This window comes from Ochotona curzoniae, unplaced genomic scaffold, assembly GCF_017591425.1.
Source record: "Ochotona curzoniae isolate NIBS_2020 unplaced genomic scaffold, NIBS_Ocur_1.0 contig_4645, whole genome shotgun sequence".
NCBI classification, from domain to species: domain Eukaryota; kingdom Metazoa; phylum Chordata; class Mammalia; order Lagomorpha; family Ochotonidae; genus Ochotona; species Ochotona curzoniae.
Genome location: NW_024466353.1, coordinates 1,957,082 through 1,972,460, shown reverse-complemented (window position 1 = coordinate 1,972,460; position 15,379 = coordinate 1,957,082). Strand labels below are relative to the sequence as shown.

General features: G+C 47.8%; 1 protein-coding gene across 1 annotated transcript; it reads left to right on the top strand.

Annotated features, from left to right (window-relative positions):
* Window positions 1-2,494: 2,494 nt before the first annotated feature.
* Window positions 2,495-11,928, top strand: PTHLH (parathyroid hormone like hormone). The gene is made up of 3 exons (XM_040987415.1): window positions 2,495-2,616; window positions 7,725-8,147; window positions 11,456-11,928. Exons 1-3 carry the CDS (start codon window positions 2,516-2,518, stop codon window positions 11,463-11,465), a joined length of 534 nt encoding a protein of 177 aa, XP_040843349.1. The 5' UTR covers window positions 2,495-2,515; the 3' UTR covers window positions 11,466-11,928.
* The last annotated feature ends 3,451 nt before the right edge of the window (window positions 11,929-15,379 follow it).

Here is a 15,379-nt window from a genome sequence, read left to right as displayed (position 1 = left end):
CTTTTTGTCTTAACCTTTATTGGAGAAGTATTGACGTTTAGAGGCTGTGTAGTTTGAACTTGGCTAAGAACTCCTGGGAGTTATTTATTGTGGAAGCAAATATTATTATTTTAATGTTAGACAAGTTGCAAGTATTAAATGACTCATTCGTGATTTACTCTTTTTTTTTTAACAGATTCGTCCCTCACTCTCCCCCCTCCCTTCAGATCTACTAATTACATTAAAAGCTCCTGCATCTCTGGGGGAAAGAATTCCTTATAAATCAGAAGGTGTTAAGAGTTCAAAGGGTGACATTTCGAAGTGCGGATACCTAGCCTTGTCCTGCCGTGCAAACAGGTCCAACATTTAGAAATTCCTCAATGTTCAAGGGAAGCTGTGGAAATTCCCAGTTTTTTTTTTTTCAGGTGGGAGGAAGCCAAGTTTTTGAGAGTATGGAGTTTAAAGGAGATAGTAACTTCTGAGCAAAGGTGCCCCCCACATCTCCCCACACACCCGAAGTACCCGGCAGATGTTAGCTGCTAATCAGCTCCGGTGCGCCAGGGCAGAAAACGCGGGTCGGGGACAGGGTGCTATTTCAACTACCTTGGGCAATACCCCAGGGTATCGGCAGCAAACCACCAGCTCAAGAAGGGTCGCCCGGGTCTCTAAGCCCCATTAGCTTTCCAGAGGGCCACACAATGGACTCACGGGGCTGTCTTCAAGAGCGAACCCCTCAAGTGGTTCCCAAACCCTGAAGCGCCCAAGAAAAAGATCAGCGCTCGGGGAGCCACTCCCGCCACAGATCCCACTACCCAGCGCCTAGTCTGCGGGCAGCGACCTGGGTGTCGCTGTCCTAGAATCTGCGGCAACAGAGGCAGGGAATGGCCGAGTAGGGAGTCCGAGAAAGAGGGGGCGAGGGGGTGTCGGTCGGTGGGCACATCGGTGGCCTCAGCGGGTCCCACTGGGAAGGAGTGGAAGGGCTCCATCCCGCGCTGTAGTCCTGGACGTCTCCAGAAGTCCCCAGCTGTTCCGAGACCGCGAGAAGTGCAGCCTTCCACTAGAATTCCGAAACTGCCTTGGCTCCTACAGGCACCCCGCTGGTCCCAGGAAAGCGCCCGGGAGCAGGGTTCCCAGGCAGCTCCTTAAGCTGCCAATGCAAGCTGATGGGGCTCCTTAAACTCACAGGCTGGCGCCCCACGTCCTCTTCCCCTTGGGCGCCTGGGTGCCCCGCCGCCCGCGGTCCTCGGCCCTGGCTTCTTGGCCGCCTCCTCCTCATCCGGCCGCCCCCGGCGCTCTCGGCGCCCGTGCGTCCAGCCGGGTGCAACCGGGGCCGCCAGCTGCCCGGGGCGGTCCGCACGCCCTCGGGGACCTCAGCTCGGGGATCCCAGGCACGGGGCCGGAGCCAGCAGGGCCGGGAGGCAGCGGGCAGATCCGCCCACGTCCCCCGGCTCCCGGCCCTGCGCTTCACGGCACGGCGGGGTCCGCGCTCCGGGGTGGGGCTCCGGGCGGCTGGGGGGCGGGGGGAGGAAGAAAAGGGGGGCAGCCAGGCGGGAGGAGGCAGCTCGGCGGCAGCCGCCGCCCGCAGAGTAGTCATAGCTTCGGGCTCCTGGTACGATCTCCCGGCAGTTGCTCGGGGGACCGATCGGGGCCGCCCTAGTGCCCCCGCCCCCCGCGCCCTTCTAGCCCCGCGCGCGTTCCTCGGGCGCCACCTCTTTGCGACTCGTTCACTTCCCTGGCAGGTTTGCCCGAGAGCGTGTGAATCTTCGCTGGCCGGTCGGCCCTGCAGCTCGCCGCCAACCTGCACTGACGGCCCCATATGCCCGCCCGCCCGTGAAGCGGGGCGCACCGCCCCTTCGCGCTGCCGGATCCCGCCCTCGCCGCCACCTGGCCCTCCTGATCGACGACACGCGCGCTTGGAACGCGTGCCTGGGGCGTGTGGAATCAACTTTCCGGAAGCAGCCAGCCCACCAGAGGAGGTAGACGCACGGTTATGTATATATACGCGGGTCTCGCTGCAAGTGGCTGTGGAACTCAGGAGCCCGGTGCGCGAGGACGCGAACTTCAGCAGGGGGAAACTTGCTTTGCGCAGGAGGGGTCCGCCTGGCTCCACGCAAAGAACCCACTGCTGCCTGCATTCATTAGGCATTGCTATGGGAGACGTGTAGACAGCCCAGGCATCATTGATGCATACATAAAACATCTTGTTTTCGCTGTTATCTAAAAGGAAGCGCTTCTGATTTTTTTTTTCTTTTTCGTCTCCCCCTTTTTTCGCCCTTGTGGTTTGGAAAAAGCACAGTTGGACTAGCTGATTCCTAAACAAGTAAGTCGGAGCCCGGCTCCAGGGAAAGTTTTGGGTTTTTTTTTTTTTTCCTCCTCTTTCTTCTTTCCTTTCTTCTTTGCAACTTTGGAGATGCCCTGTACAAGTAGCTATTGGGAGATGGGGCTGGGGAGGCAGCAGGGTGCGCGGGGAGATGGAGAGGCCCTACTGACCTCAGCCCCTCGCCTCTATTTGCAGGTCCCACGGCGACGGGACACGATGCTGCGCAAGTTGCTGCCGCAATGGAGCGTGGCTGTGTTCCTACTGAGCTACTCCGTGCCCTCCTGCGGACGCTCCGTGGAGGGGCTCGGCCGCCGCCAGTAAGTGTCGAGTCCTCTTCGCGGCGCCCGGGGGCAGGGAGGCCAGGGCAGGGAGGCTGCCAGGCTGGGGCGCTGCCGAGGGCTCTCGGCGGTCAGCCGGGCTTCTTGCCCTGGAGCGGGGAGGAGGGAGAAGGGCTATCCAGCTACCTGCTGGGGGGAGGCTGGGGCGGATGGCAGAGCTGGTGGTACCTCCAGGGGTGAGCAGGAACAGGGGACCAACCAGATATTCTGCAGAGCAAGAGGTTGCTTGTGGGACCAGAAGGGGGTTTTGAAACTCGGAGGCTGGTGCGTTAAGTGTGCCTGTTGCGTGTGAGTGGCGATTTGTGTGTAAAAAAGCAGAGACGTTTGCGTCTGATTTTACTATGAATGACATAACTTTAGGCATATCAAATGGGAGCCTATTACATAAGAAGGGCATATTATATAATGAAGTAGTAGCAGCTTGACCGCGGCGTCCTTCTAGCCGGAGGACCCCTCCGTACTGTGGAGGAAACGCTGGAGTTACTGGAGGCGTGCGAGAGGCTCTGCCCTGGCCTCTGGAGTCCCAAGTCTGTGCTGTGGACCCAATGCTTGCAACTTGGCATTCGCTGTGTGGTGGTTTCTTTGAGGGAGAACTTTGTCTCAGCGAGCGCCTGTGCCTGTCTGAGAAGCTGGGAGTAGGTGCGCGGTGTCTAGGCTATCTCCTGGCTGTGCGCTAACCTGTGGAACAGCATCCTTGAGTGAGCTGTAGGCTGCGGACCCAGTTTGTACAGGATGAGTAAATCGTAAAGTTCAAGTTCTGAGAGAAGTTGTACTCCCAAGAAGGAATGAGGGAGAACTTTTACATGAACAATTAAAAGAAAGAAAGAAAGAAAAGCCCTGTCTCCTATTTACAATCAAGTTCATGGTGCTTCCTTGTGAATTCCCGAGGGTGTACAAAAAGGCAACTGTTTTATGTGAGCCCTTGGTCTATTATTACTCGAGCAGAAAAATCCTTAAATGAAATTACTTGAGACATGTCTGAACCTTGGCACCCAAAGGAAAATCTATTATGAATCTCCTAAGGCAAATTGTGTACAACATTGCAGGGCAGATAAAGCGGCATTGTGCTTCCGGAGTGCACAGTTCTGCTGATGTGTTTCTGAAAATTGTCTTCAGACTTTTCGCTCATCTGGAAACTCGTGTTAAACGAGATTATTTAAAATCCAAATGTAAATATGGGTGAAGACCAAATTTTTAAAGGCACACTTAAATACTGTATTTATTTGACTAAGAAAGACTCTTGGAGGAGAGCCAATTTTTTCTTTAAAGTTGCTTAATACCTGTTTTCTCTTTTGAGAAACAGTAAATGAACCATGATAAAGTCAACAATTAGGGCACAGAGTGTGAAGTCGTCCTAAAGGCTATTTTTAACTCTTTCTTTGTTGTAACCTTTGCAAAATACACATCAGAAACCCATGTAGCAGCCAGGGACTCTGTTATAGTTTTGTTTGTGGGTGAAATGTAATATTGTAGCGAAATACTCACACTCAGCACATGGTTATAAAACTGCCACAAAACGCTCTCATAGCTAATGGCTAATAGATCCTCATATTACAACCAGGACTTTTCATGGAGACGGAAGTCATCAGTAGATGAAGATGTTTCATCAAATTATTACAGCCAAGTGGAGTTTAAAAAAAAAAAAAAGCAAACTCTTGTTTTTGTGCTGCTGCCAAATAGCAGTAAATTTTGTGTGCTAGACAAAACATCAGACTACTGTTACACTCAATCATGCTCGCTTCTTGAAGGAGGTTTTAGCATATAATCAAGCCACAGTGTTCCGTGGATTTTCACACCAAGCGTTTGGGAAGGATAGGAGTTGTTTTGTTGTTGTCCGTGAGGGGCTGACTTTGGAGGGAGCATGCTGCTTATGAAGGTATGCACAGGAGGCAGGAGGCGGTTCTGAACTGGGAGGTTTGGGAACCTGCTGGTCCAAATGGTGTGACTTCAGGGCACCAGGGCTCCAACAAGGTGGAGACAGGAAGGAAGGCCCAGGATGTTCTTGGGCAGATGACCTTGGCCTTTGGCAGGTGCCTGATTTCAAGAGGGAACCCCAGCAGAGTCAGAAAGCCAAGCATCCCTAACGGATGAGCTTGGGAGCCAGACTGAGTCCCTGCCACTTAATGAAAAGCATAGCTTGGGCCTGAGTCATTTGGGTTGGAAGGGACTTGGGGGTGAGTCATCTTAACTCGAACACCCTAGCCCTGTCTCTTCCATGCACCACAGAACTTTCTTCTCAAACTCAGGACTCCATCCTCCACGGCTTCTCCTTCCTGTCATCATGCCTTAGCCTTTCTGTCTCTCTGTAATTCCAGAAAGCCGAGACCTTTCCCAAGCCCTCCCTGGAGGGCAATTTTGCTTTAAAAAGTAGACAGCTATGTTGTCGCTCAGTTTTGTGCTGTATGAAGTCTTGTTGCTTTTTTTTTTTTTTTTTTTTTTTTTACCATAACCAAAGGAGATAGTAAAACCATACCTGTTTTCCTTGTGAGAGCTTAGGCAGGTAATAAATGCCATGTGAACCATTGTGCCTTGTAATGTTTACAGATGTATTGAGTAACAGGCTATTACCAAGGCCATATTTACAACTTCAGTGTTTCGGGGTTATCTGCACTGAAAACCTCCTTAATGTGAATTTATGGCTCACCACTTCTGCCTGTCAAGTTTGTACATGCCAGTCATTTGCTCCCATGTCAGTTCATGTCTGATTTTGGAAACAGACGGCTTTGCGGACCTTACTCTTTGCTGATGATACAGATATCATTATGCCCCTGCACTGTGAGGCAGTTTCCCAATCAGGAAATTCATTTCTCACGAATCCGACGGATCACGCACTGAAGCCCCAAGTAAGCGGTCTAGCTGCGTTTCCGGTTCAGTATTTAAGAAACCCTGTGTTTCCTAATAGATGAAGATTTCCCCTCTCGCCTCCCCCTCCCGGCCCCCGAGAGACAGAGGGAAATCTTTGAAGCTCAGGAGAGACCAGCTACTTGAAACTGGACAAAGCTGTGCCATGTCATGGGCTTTGGTGACACAGAGGGAGAGGACAGTGCAGTATTTCCCATGAGAATCCTCCCGGACACCGAGTGACTCAGTGCACAGGCTGGCCAAGGTGACACGCATCTGTGCCAGTCTCAGGGGCATGAGCAATGGTGGCTTGAGTGGAACAGAACAACCCGTCTGTTCAGGTAGGGTGGGCTGTGTTACACACTGGGAGAGCCGTATCGATGGGGACAGACTATGTTGGGAATCGAGGAAGAAATTACACACCTTCCCCCACTGGCTAAGAATTTCATCTTAATGTGACACTTTGCTAACTAATATTTATTAAATACTTAGGAAATATGTCATTTTATCAGTGTTCTTTGAAAAATATTATTCAAGGATATACATATATAGTACCACAGCCTCAAATGTGCAGGTTATTAGAAGTTTCCAGAATATCAACTATGGCCACAGTCTTAAGTGCCTGTAGCACCTTCCAGAAGGAAGCAAGACCCCTTCATGCCTCATTTAAGCCAGGCTCCTGTGAAATTCCTTTCCGTGAAATCATGTCTTCTTTGAACGTGATGCATGGCTCAAAGTCAGTGCACACACGAAAATACTAGAAGGAAACTGGCATCTTGCCTCGAGTCCCGTCCGGAGAAAAGCATGCTGTTTGTCTCTCGCACACTCTTGTTGGACTCATCCGTTTCAGTGATGATCTAACTTTAGCCATTGAATTCCTTCTTTTGATGGCAAAAAGTAGACATTGGGTATATGGGGAGGGTACCGGCTGGTTCTGTTTCTGACCAGTCTGCCACAGCCATGGTGTGGTAGCTGTGCCCTGCTTGCCATTTCCCCCCAACCGCCTCCCCCCAACCCCAAGCCTGGGCTTTGGCTTCAGCAAAATAGTCAAGGAAGCTGAACCAAAAACAAACAAACAAAAAACAATCCTGATTCTAGAATCAACGAGTTTGGCCAGTTCTCACTCTGTGCAGAACGAGTCATTTCATCCCTGCACCCCAATTTTTCCATGCGTTAAGATGAGAGTCATGGTGCAGAGGCATGAGAGCAGCGGTGACTGCAAAGGCCACAGGGAGCTCAGACATCACCGCACCCGGCCAGGACGGAAGCCCGGGTTGGAGCGTAGATGACGAGCCCGCTTGGGGGGTTCTGCCAGAGTCTACAGCAGGCAGGTTCCGACTGGCTCGCTCCTGGAATCCTCCAGTGCGCTTAGTCACGTGCACAGAGAACAATGAAGGAATCCACGACTGGACAGCTAAGCCAGGAGCGTGGATGGAGCCTCCCTCGGAGATGGAACAAAAGGAGAGCAAGCAGCAAACAGTGAGCTTGTCAAGGAGTCAGAATGAAACCCTGTGCAATCCCAGATGAAAACTCAGCATGGAGCTCAATAGGAAAAAAAAAAAAATGATCTCACAGAATGTAAGCTCACAAGGCAATTCGTGTTCCCAGCCCACCCCACCGCTTTCTCACAACGTCTGTGTGAGCCAGGCTTCTCACCACCTTCCTGCCACAGCTGCTGTTCCTCAGTGGGAGGAGAGCTCACCGAGAATGTGCATTACAGGAAAACTGTACCTGGATTTCAAAGTGGTTTTTTTTTCCCCCCCATCAACCTCACCCTTTAGTTTTCGGTAGGTCTCCATGACCTTTTGCAAGTGCTCTGGTCTAGGGCCTTGGCAGGCCAGAGAAGAGCCCGTTGCTTCCGGGTCTGTTGCCAGTGTAAGGGCCCTCCTCTGCTGTGGCTGCTGCCATAGCCTTCAGTGTCAGGGCTTTCCCTGTGTGTGCAGGTGCACCCATGCGTGGGTACCTCCTCCTCTTGATGTCCCAAGTCGGGGCTTCTGGATGTATCTCCCCCACCACCAACAGAACTCTAAAAGTATAAAGAGAACTTCGGCGCCTTTTGTCTGTTTTTGAGCCATGAGGGTAACAGAGCTTTGGAAATGAGAAATCCTGAATGCGACGCCTTTGTTTCAGTCTCCTAGCCATGCTCCCTGCCCTTCCCTGATGTACCCATCCCTGCGCAGCCACTCATCCCCTGCTGCATCTAATCGCCTCTCCCTCTCCTCCCCACCCCCATTGTCTCTTGGCAGCAAACGGGCCGTGTCTGAACACCAGCTCCTGCATGACAAGGGTAAGTCCATCCAGGACCTGCGGCGGCGTTTCTTCCTGCACCACCTGATGGCAGAGATCCACACCGCCGAGATCAGAGCTACCTCCGAGGTCTCCCCGAACTCCAAGCCCGCAGCCAACACCAAGAACCACCCAGTCGGCTTCGGCTCTGACGACGAGGGCAGGTACCTCACTCAGGAAACCAACAAGGTGGAGCCCTACAAGGAGCAGCCCCTCAAGACGCCAGGGAAGAAGAAGAAAGGCAAGCCCGGGAAGCGCAAGGAGCAGGAGAAGAAGAAGCGGCGAACTCGCTCTGCCTGGCCGCTCTCGGTGGGCACCGGGAGCGGGCTCGACGCCTACCACGTGTCCGACATCTCCGAGCCAGAGCCTGAGCTCAGCTCATGGTAAGCGGCACCTGACCCCCTGCTTGGGGCTCCCAGCTGCCTTGCAGCATCCCATTGGAAGCCTCCCTTTGGCCTTGACCCTTACTTGTGGGTTCTGTGGCCCATTTCTCTGTCCCCATCTTCACCCCCAACGCCAACTCTCTCCTGTACTCTCCACCAGTTCCCTGAAGAGCTGCCTTTGGAAGTGAAGCCTGTAGAACTAGGGAGTGTCTTCCTCCAGTGTGGGAGATGTGTATTTAGTCCCTGTGCTTGCATACTTGAGCAAACTTTCTTGATCATTTCAGACTTAGCCTCACTACAAGAGAGAATCGGGAAGGCTCCGATGTTATCTCCCAGCATTGCCAGACAGCATCTCCCAGTAAACAATTCGGAGCCATCCAACACTTTTATATATATATATTTCATCCAACTAATTAAATTATATTTTAATTGAAAGAAATTAGATTACTTTGAAACACACACTTTCAATTTGTGTAATTAAATTTCGCGCTGGTTTCTGCCAGTTCATGGAAAAGAAAGGGTTTCGGAAACATGTCAAGCCTCAGATGGGGAGGAATCACAGTCCCGTGCATCTATTGGTCCACAGGGAGTAGTTAGTGGTCCCAGGGCATGGCAGTGGGACTAGGGCAACCTCACCCGTCTGTGGCTCCTTTAGCCTTAGCTCCTAGCTGCACAGGGAGGAAGAGCACTCCCAGAGCCTGGAGTCCAATGACACAGGTTCAGATCTTGGGTCTGGACTGAGTCAAGCTCACCACCTCGTGCGACTCACTTTCGTCTTCTGTGAAATATAGGTAGTCACTACACCAACCTCACAGAGTCCAGAGAAGATTAAATAAGATTAGCTGGGTTAAGTGCCCATCATATAGTAAACACTTGAAAGATATTGTTCTGATTATACCATCTCTTACCAGTGTGTGAGAGATGGGTGTTTCTGTGAGGCAAAGAGGTGGCACATAGAAACCTCATTTTATGAATTAGGAGATCAGGGTATTCTACAGTTAAAGGACCCTGAAGGCCTAGAATGTCCTGTTACCATCCCAGTCCTTGATACTGACTTTAATGCAGAAAAGATAACCAAGTAATGTTTCAAAGGGGAGCTTGAACTTTCCATCGTTTTCTTTCTGTAAGTTGTCAAAGATTTCCTTAAACAGCATCTAAAAAGCAGTTATATTGGACAGGTAATACTGCTTCAGCAACCAGTGGGCTGTGACACTAGTGGAATCTTTAGCACCGCGGTTGACTTTTTCTGCAAATGTCTAATGGGTCCATAGGGAGTAACAAGCCCTCCTCTACTCGTGGCCTGTGATACAGATTCAATATACTTTGAAGATGCAATTCTAGCTTTACATACTGGTATTTATACTGAATGCAGGGACCCTATTTCATCAAGCCTATTACTAACCATTGGTTTCACTGCCTATGCATTACCGTTCTAGAAATAGGCCTCATGGATTTTATTCATTTAAATTTTATGAAGCTTTTGGACGTGTCTGGGGAATTAATGAAAATCAGCACTTGTTGCTTGCTGTGCCCACAGCGACTCCTCGGTTAAAGGAAGGCTCGGGAAAATTAGGCAGTGGCCTAATCAAGTCCAGAGCTGTGACTGGATGAAATAGGATGTCTCTGTTTTCGCTCCTCCACCCCATTAGTGACAGATGTTCATGGATAGAGCTGGTTGGCAGCCAGATGTGGACCCCATCCGTGCTCATGGAGGTCCAGGGAATTGCTAACTGACAGAGGAGTGGTTCCAAGGGGACCCTGCAGGGCCACGCAAATGTCACGCTCCAAATAAAATCTCTTCAGATTTTTGGCTATCTTTCCCGTGGTCTCTGTATAAATCTTTTGCGTGATCTCAGAGACCTGACGAGATAGATGTCAAGTGTGAAGTTTGTCACGGGAAGTTCTCAAAAATCAAGCCCTGTGTTCAGTGTCAGTTTCCTCGCACACCCACTGGGGAATACAGAACTCTCTGGAAACAGCATTTTCCAACTTTTGATATTGAAAGTGAGATATCTAGACACCCCAGGACTTGTTAGTGACCGGTGACTTATTTCACCCTGACAATACTAATTTAGAAAACTGTGCAAAGCTTTCCAGTCCAAGCACTGTTGTACTCACGCACATGCAATAAACATACACACACTTAGTGTTTTAAGCCGGCTAATCTAACACACGCCTTTGTTTAAGGGGCAATTAGAAGGACAACACGGCAGCTGGAAGTCAGGAAAAAGAGCGAAAAGATCTCCTCCTTGACCCCTTTCACTTACATCTTTTCTCTTTCAGAAGAAATAATTGCTCAACATACTTTGCCATTCTCTCCTTGCCTGCCTTCTTACGTTCAACGCATTCAGTACAACTCATTATAAAACAGTTCGTATAGGTTCAGCATATACCGTATGCAGTTGTGATGTCACCACTCTGGTGTTACGGCTCACGTGCACCACAGCTGCTTACCAGCTGAAATTTTAATCTTAACATATTCTTCTCAGTACAACTGTAGCCTTTTTAACATTCCAACCAAAACTATTGGTAAAGAGGTCACTTCATGGTTGTTTTTTTTTGGGGGGGGGGATGCACATAACACCCCAAAGTTGTCAAGAATTTGCTTACTTGTAGTTCTCACACCATGTCAGCTTTCACGTACAACTCTGGCTACTGTTTCTTTAGAAATACATTTCCTTTGAAATACCCCAGACAGAGAGAAACTTTCACAAATTCTTCTTAAAAGGCAGTCCATACAGTGTTTAGAGAGACTCAAAAGTTTCAATCCCAAGTGCATCCTAAAACTAACATCATACTCCTGTTTTAAAAGTCAGTGTATTCCTAGTTATTCTCTCACTGAAAATAGGCTTTCTTATTGTCTAATATAAGATCCGTTCAAAACACCAGGAAAGCAAGAGCAAATAATCCTCAGGGTTTTTTTTGTTTGTTTGTTTGTTTGTTTGGGTTTTTTTTGCCCTGAACACTGAAATGCAGAAACGGTTGCATTCATGATTATGTGGGGTCAGCCAGACACACTCGAACAGCCACCCAGCATCCCTTACTCTCCCGAACCCATCACAGCCCACTGTGCTAACAAAAGAGTTGCACCTAAATGAGCATCTATACACCACAGCCTGACCACTTCGTGGAGTCCTAGCTAGTCAGCTGACCCACTGGCACCTCCAATGGAAGCTAGTTACAACAGTCTCCCCTATGAGTCTCTTTGCACTGTGATTGGAGGCTAATTCACGTGCTGAGTCCATGTGTTCATGTGTAAGGAAAACTAACCTGTTTTCGCCTCTTCCTGTTTTTCTTCTTTTTTGCAGGAGGCATTGAAATCTTCAGCAAAGATCTTCTAAGGACGTATTACAAACTTCTGTAATAGTGAACATATGGAAAGTATTAGAAATATTTATTGTCTGTAAATACTGTAAATGCATTGGAATAAAACTGTCTCCCGGTGGCTCCAGGAAACTGCACATTGGTCATTGTGAATATTTTTCCCAAGGCTAATCCAATTATTATTATCGCATTTACCATAATTTATTTTGTCAACTGATGTATTTATTTTGTAAATGTATCTTGGTGCTGCTGAATTTCTATATTTTTTGTAACATAATGCACTTTAGATATACATATCAAGTATATTGATAAATGACACAACAAAGTGTCTCTATTTTGTGGTTGATTTTAATGAATGCCTAAATATAATTACCCAAACTGATTTTCCTCTGTGCTTGTAAAAATAGCAGTATTTTAAATTTGTAAAAATGTCTAATAAAATATAATCTAATGACATCATGACTCAGAAGGTGAATTCTTTGAGATCCCTCATAGAAAGAACACTATATAGTCCTTTTTAACTCTGAATGTAATTTCAAGTATAATGTGTTTACATTGGTACATATTCCAACATTTCTACCTTAGCATCTAGTTAAAAACCACTTAAAATGCACTTTGTCCAGTTCTCCTGTTCAAATCGAAAGAATGGTTCAAGTTTCTAGACATTATTTTTAAAATGCATTGAATTTGAAGTGAAGACAGGGGAGGGTGGAAAAGAAGCAGAGAGAAGTCAGAAGGAAGGATTAAAGAAACTTACTCCAACGGATTGGCCAGAGATGAGAAAGAGAGAGGGGAAGGTCAGGGACTTGAAGGCCTGGTAGCCGTGACCAATGTAAAGTTTAACTTGGGAGGTCTGGGAATGAGAATGAGAAGCATAAAGGAGCTATTGGAATATTCTGGCTGCTCAGTTTTCCTTCAGCGAAAAAAGGAGAGCCTCAGGACTGGGAGATAGATGAGCACTCCCAAGCCTGCACAACTCACGTGGGACCCTGATCGCACACAGAACAGGACCAAAGGCATCTGAACCCCTTCACCAGTTGCAGTATCCTGCCATCCGCTCTCCACTCCGTGCCCAGATAAAAACATACATACACATTTCCTCCCATATAATTTTTCTTCAGTTATCTTCAGCTTGGGACATGAGAGTTTAAAAAAAATAGCTCTGAATTAACTAAGTGCATATTCAGAAAGTATTCCATGTGTACCCTGTGCCCTGCTCAAGTCATTTGGCCCTATGGAAGGTGCATAAGCAGTGAAATGACACAACTGCCTTTACGATTCTTTCACTCCAGCTGGCAGGTGACACACACACACACACACACACACACATGAAATACACACACACATGAAATATGCACATGCCACATTCAAGACAGAATGACCTGACTGTCGATGGTTCCATTTTCAAGGGGAGGAAAGAAGCAACACAGATTGGTGTGGCTCAGCAGCGGTAGAATTAGACTTCTGGAAGCAGCATTCTAAGACCGGACCTGCTCAAACTTTCACTTCACCCACATTTTTTTTAGTGGGAAGCTTAAAGCTGAGTAAGCAGGAAACTAAGACTTCTTATTAGTTTCATGTCTGAGCTTGCTAAAGATGCTCCATCCCCAAGGAAGAGTCCCAAGTTTAAGGCCAGCACACCACCCTTGCACAAAGCTGGGAGTTAACAATGTCTTGAAAACAGATGTAACCACGTTTGGCAAAACTGTCTGAAACACTACATCTGAAGACTACACCAAATCCTAATAAGCTGTGAATACGAACGATATGTTTTTAAACACAAGCTTGCTAAGTGCTTGGTTGTTAAGGCAAGGAAGCTTCTCTCGAATTTTTCTTGCTACATGCAAGGCACTCTGAGGTTTTCCTTCATACTTACACCCATTCCTGAAAGGCACGGGAACCCTGGGCCTCAGGACTCCCAACTCCTACAAAACCCCTTCAGCACTTCCTGGATTCCCTGATGGGGTTAACTACAAAACCATGAGATCAGGAATGAAGTGCCCGGATGAAGGCTGCAAAACGTTTTGGGGAAAATGCCATATTTTTAATAATAATAAAAAAAGCCTGAAATGCATCATTTCAGGTAATAGGTGTTTAAATAAACTCACAAATTATAGTCTAAGTGAACACAGCTGATCCTTAACTTGTGTTTATAAAGCAGTAACAATTTCAAGTAAGGCAAGTTGGACTAAGTATTCTGGAATTAAGATAAAACTTCACCTGCAAACATATCATTACCTTTCTCAAATTCTCTTTGGAAAGCTGGTATTCGATGTAATGCCTCATGTGTAAGTGTGAAAGTCGGTCCTTGTTCCCTGGGTTTTCTTAGCTATCCCTCTGTGACCAAGCGCGTTTTCAAGCATGTTCTTACAGCAACCGCTAAGATATTCAGCGCTGCACTAAGTTATGACCCAAAATCAGTGTTGACATTATTGGTCCTGAAAATATTTAAAGTCAATATTGGCATCTCCCTACCTCATTACAAAAAATTTATTTGGAACATAGGCTCCCATCAATCCGAGAAATATGGACAAGACTCAGATTTTCTCTGGAAAGATTGTAACTGCACATGTCCTTCATGAAAAATCCTAATTTTTTTAATCCATTGAATGCAGTCACTTTCATACACTCTATGGTGGACCCAGCAAGAAAAATACAGCATTACCTCAATTTCACGGTCAGTTCATTGAACAAGTAGAGCCACGCACCATATAATGACACTGGGATCAACAACAGATCCCTCCCTGGTTTGCGGAAGTGTGCTCCACAATGCCTGCATGAGGACGAAACTGCCTAATGACACATATGGCACAACATTGCTCCATTGTCGAGGATGCCCAACTGTACTGAAACACAGCTTGGGAGGCACTGAAGTGTGCTTACAGAATTCAAGAGACTCACATCATCACCCAGTGCTGACTTTGGGAGAATTCAAGGTTTCATTCCAAGGAATTTTCCCATTTATCTGCTAATGTTCCCCCTTTGACCACCAAGTCCATGGGTAGAGAAACAGCCATAGACAGAACAGTGCCCACAGAGTTTATTTTCTCTAAACAGTTCGTGCTTTCATTGAAAGTTCTAAGTAGGCAATATTCCTACCCGGGCCATCACTCCATCACATAAATGGTGAAAGACATTCCAAGTACAAATGTGTGTTCTGCCCTGTGTTGAATAACCCTGATGGCAATACAAGGCTATGATGAAAGAGTATCTTAAAGAGTTAGCAAAATGCAGCTGTCTGGTGAACTATTCCCAAAGACTCCAGGACTGGACACTTCATGAGAGGGATGAAGCTGGCAGGACTTAAGATTCCCCAGATCAAAGATAACAGTTTGATCACTTTTGCTCCCGTGAGTCCTGGGGTCTACTTCATTAGAAAATCTGTCTTCCTTGCACTTTGCAAGGTCATTTCCCTAATTATCTTGAGAACTTCTGAAAGACAGGTGACCTTGTCTTACTCAGTGCCTGCCATGCAGCATCAGTGCACAGCAGGTGTTCAACAGATAATTACTTAAACACAATACAAAAGTGTTCTCCGTGCTGGGTGGACCAACGGAGACGCAAAGCTAAACAAGAAACAGTCCTGCTGGAGATGGGAGCCGGGGCAGTTTCAGGACACGGCTGACCCAGGCGAGGCCCTTCTCTCCTACCCAGAGCAGGAAGGCTAGAGAATCATGGTGCTGAGCAACCAGCTCTCACCAGGCTTCCCTTTGTTCTACAGCCTCTGGGCTCCCAAGACCTTTTGCCTTCCTGTAGGTAGAAAAAGCAAGGGTTTGTGTTGAATATACAGTAAGCTCCCAGAGGAAGGGAGGAGAATTTAAAATATCAGGTTTTCTTCTATGAATGCGCTGTACAGAATTCACCCACAGGGACCAGCTGTGCACAAGAGGCACACAGCGACTTTGGCA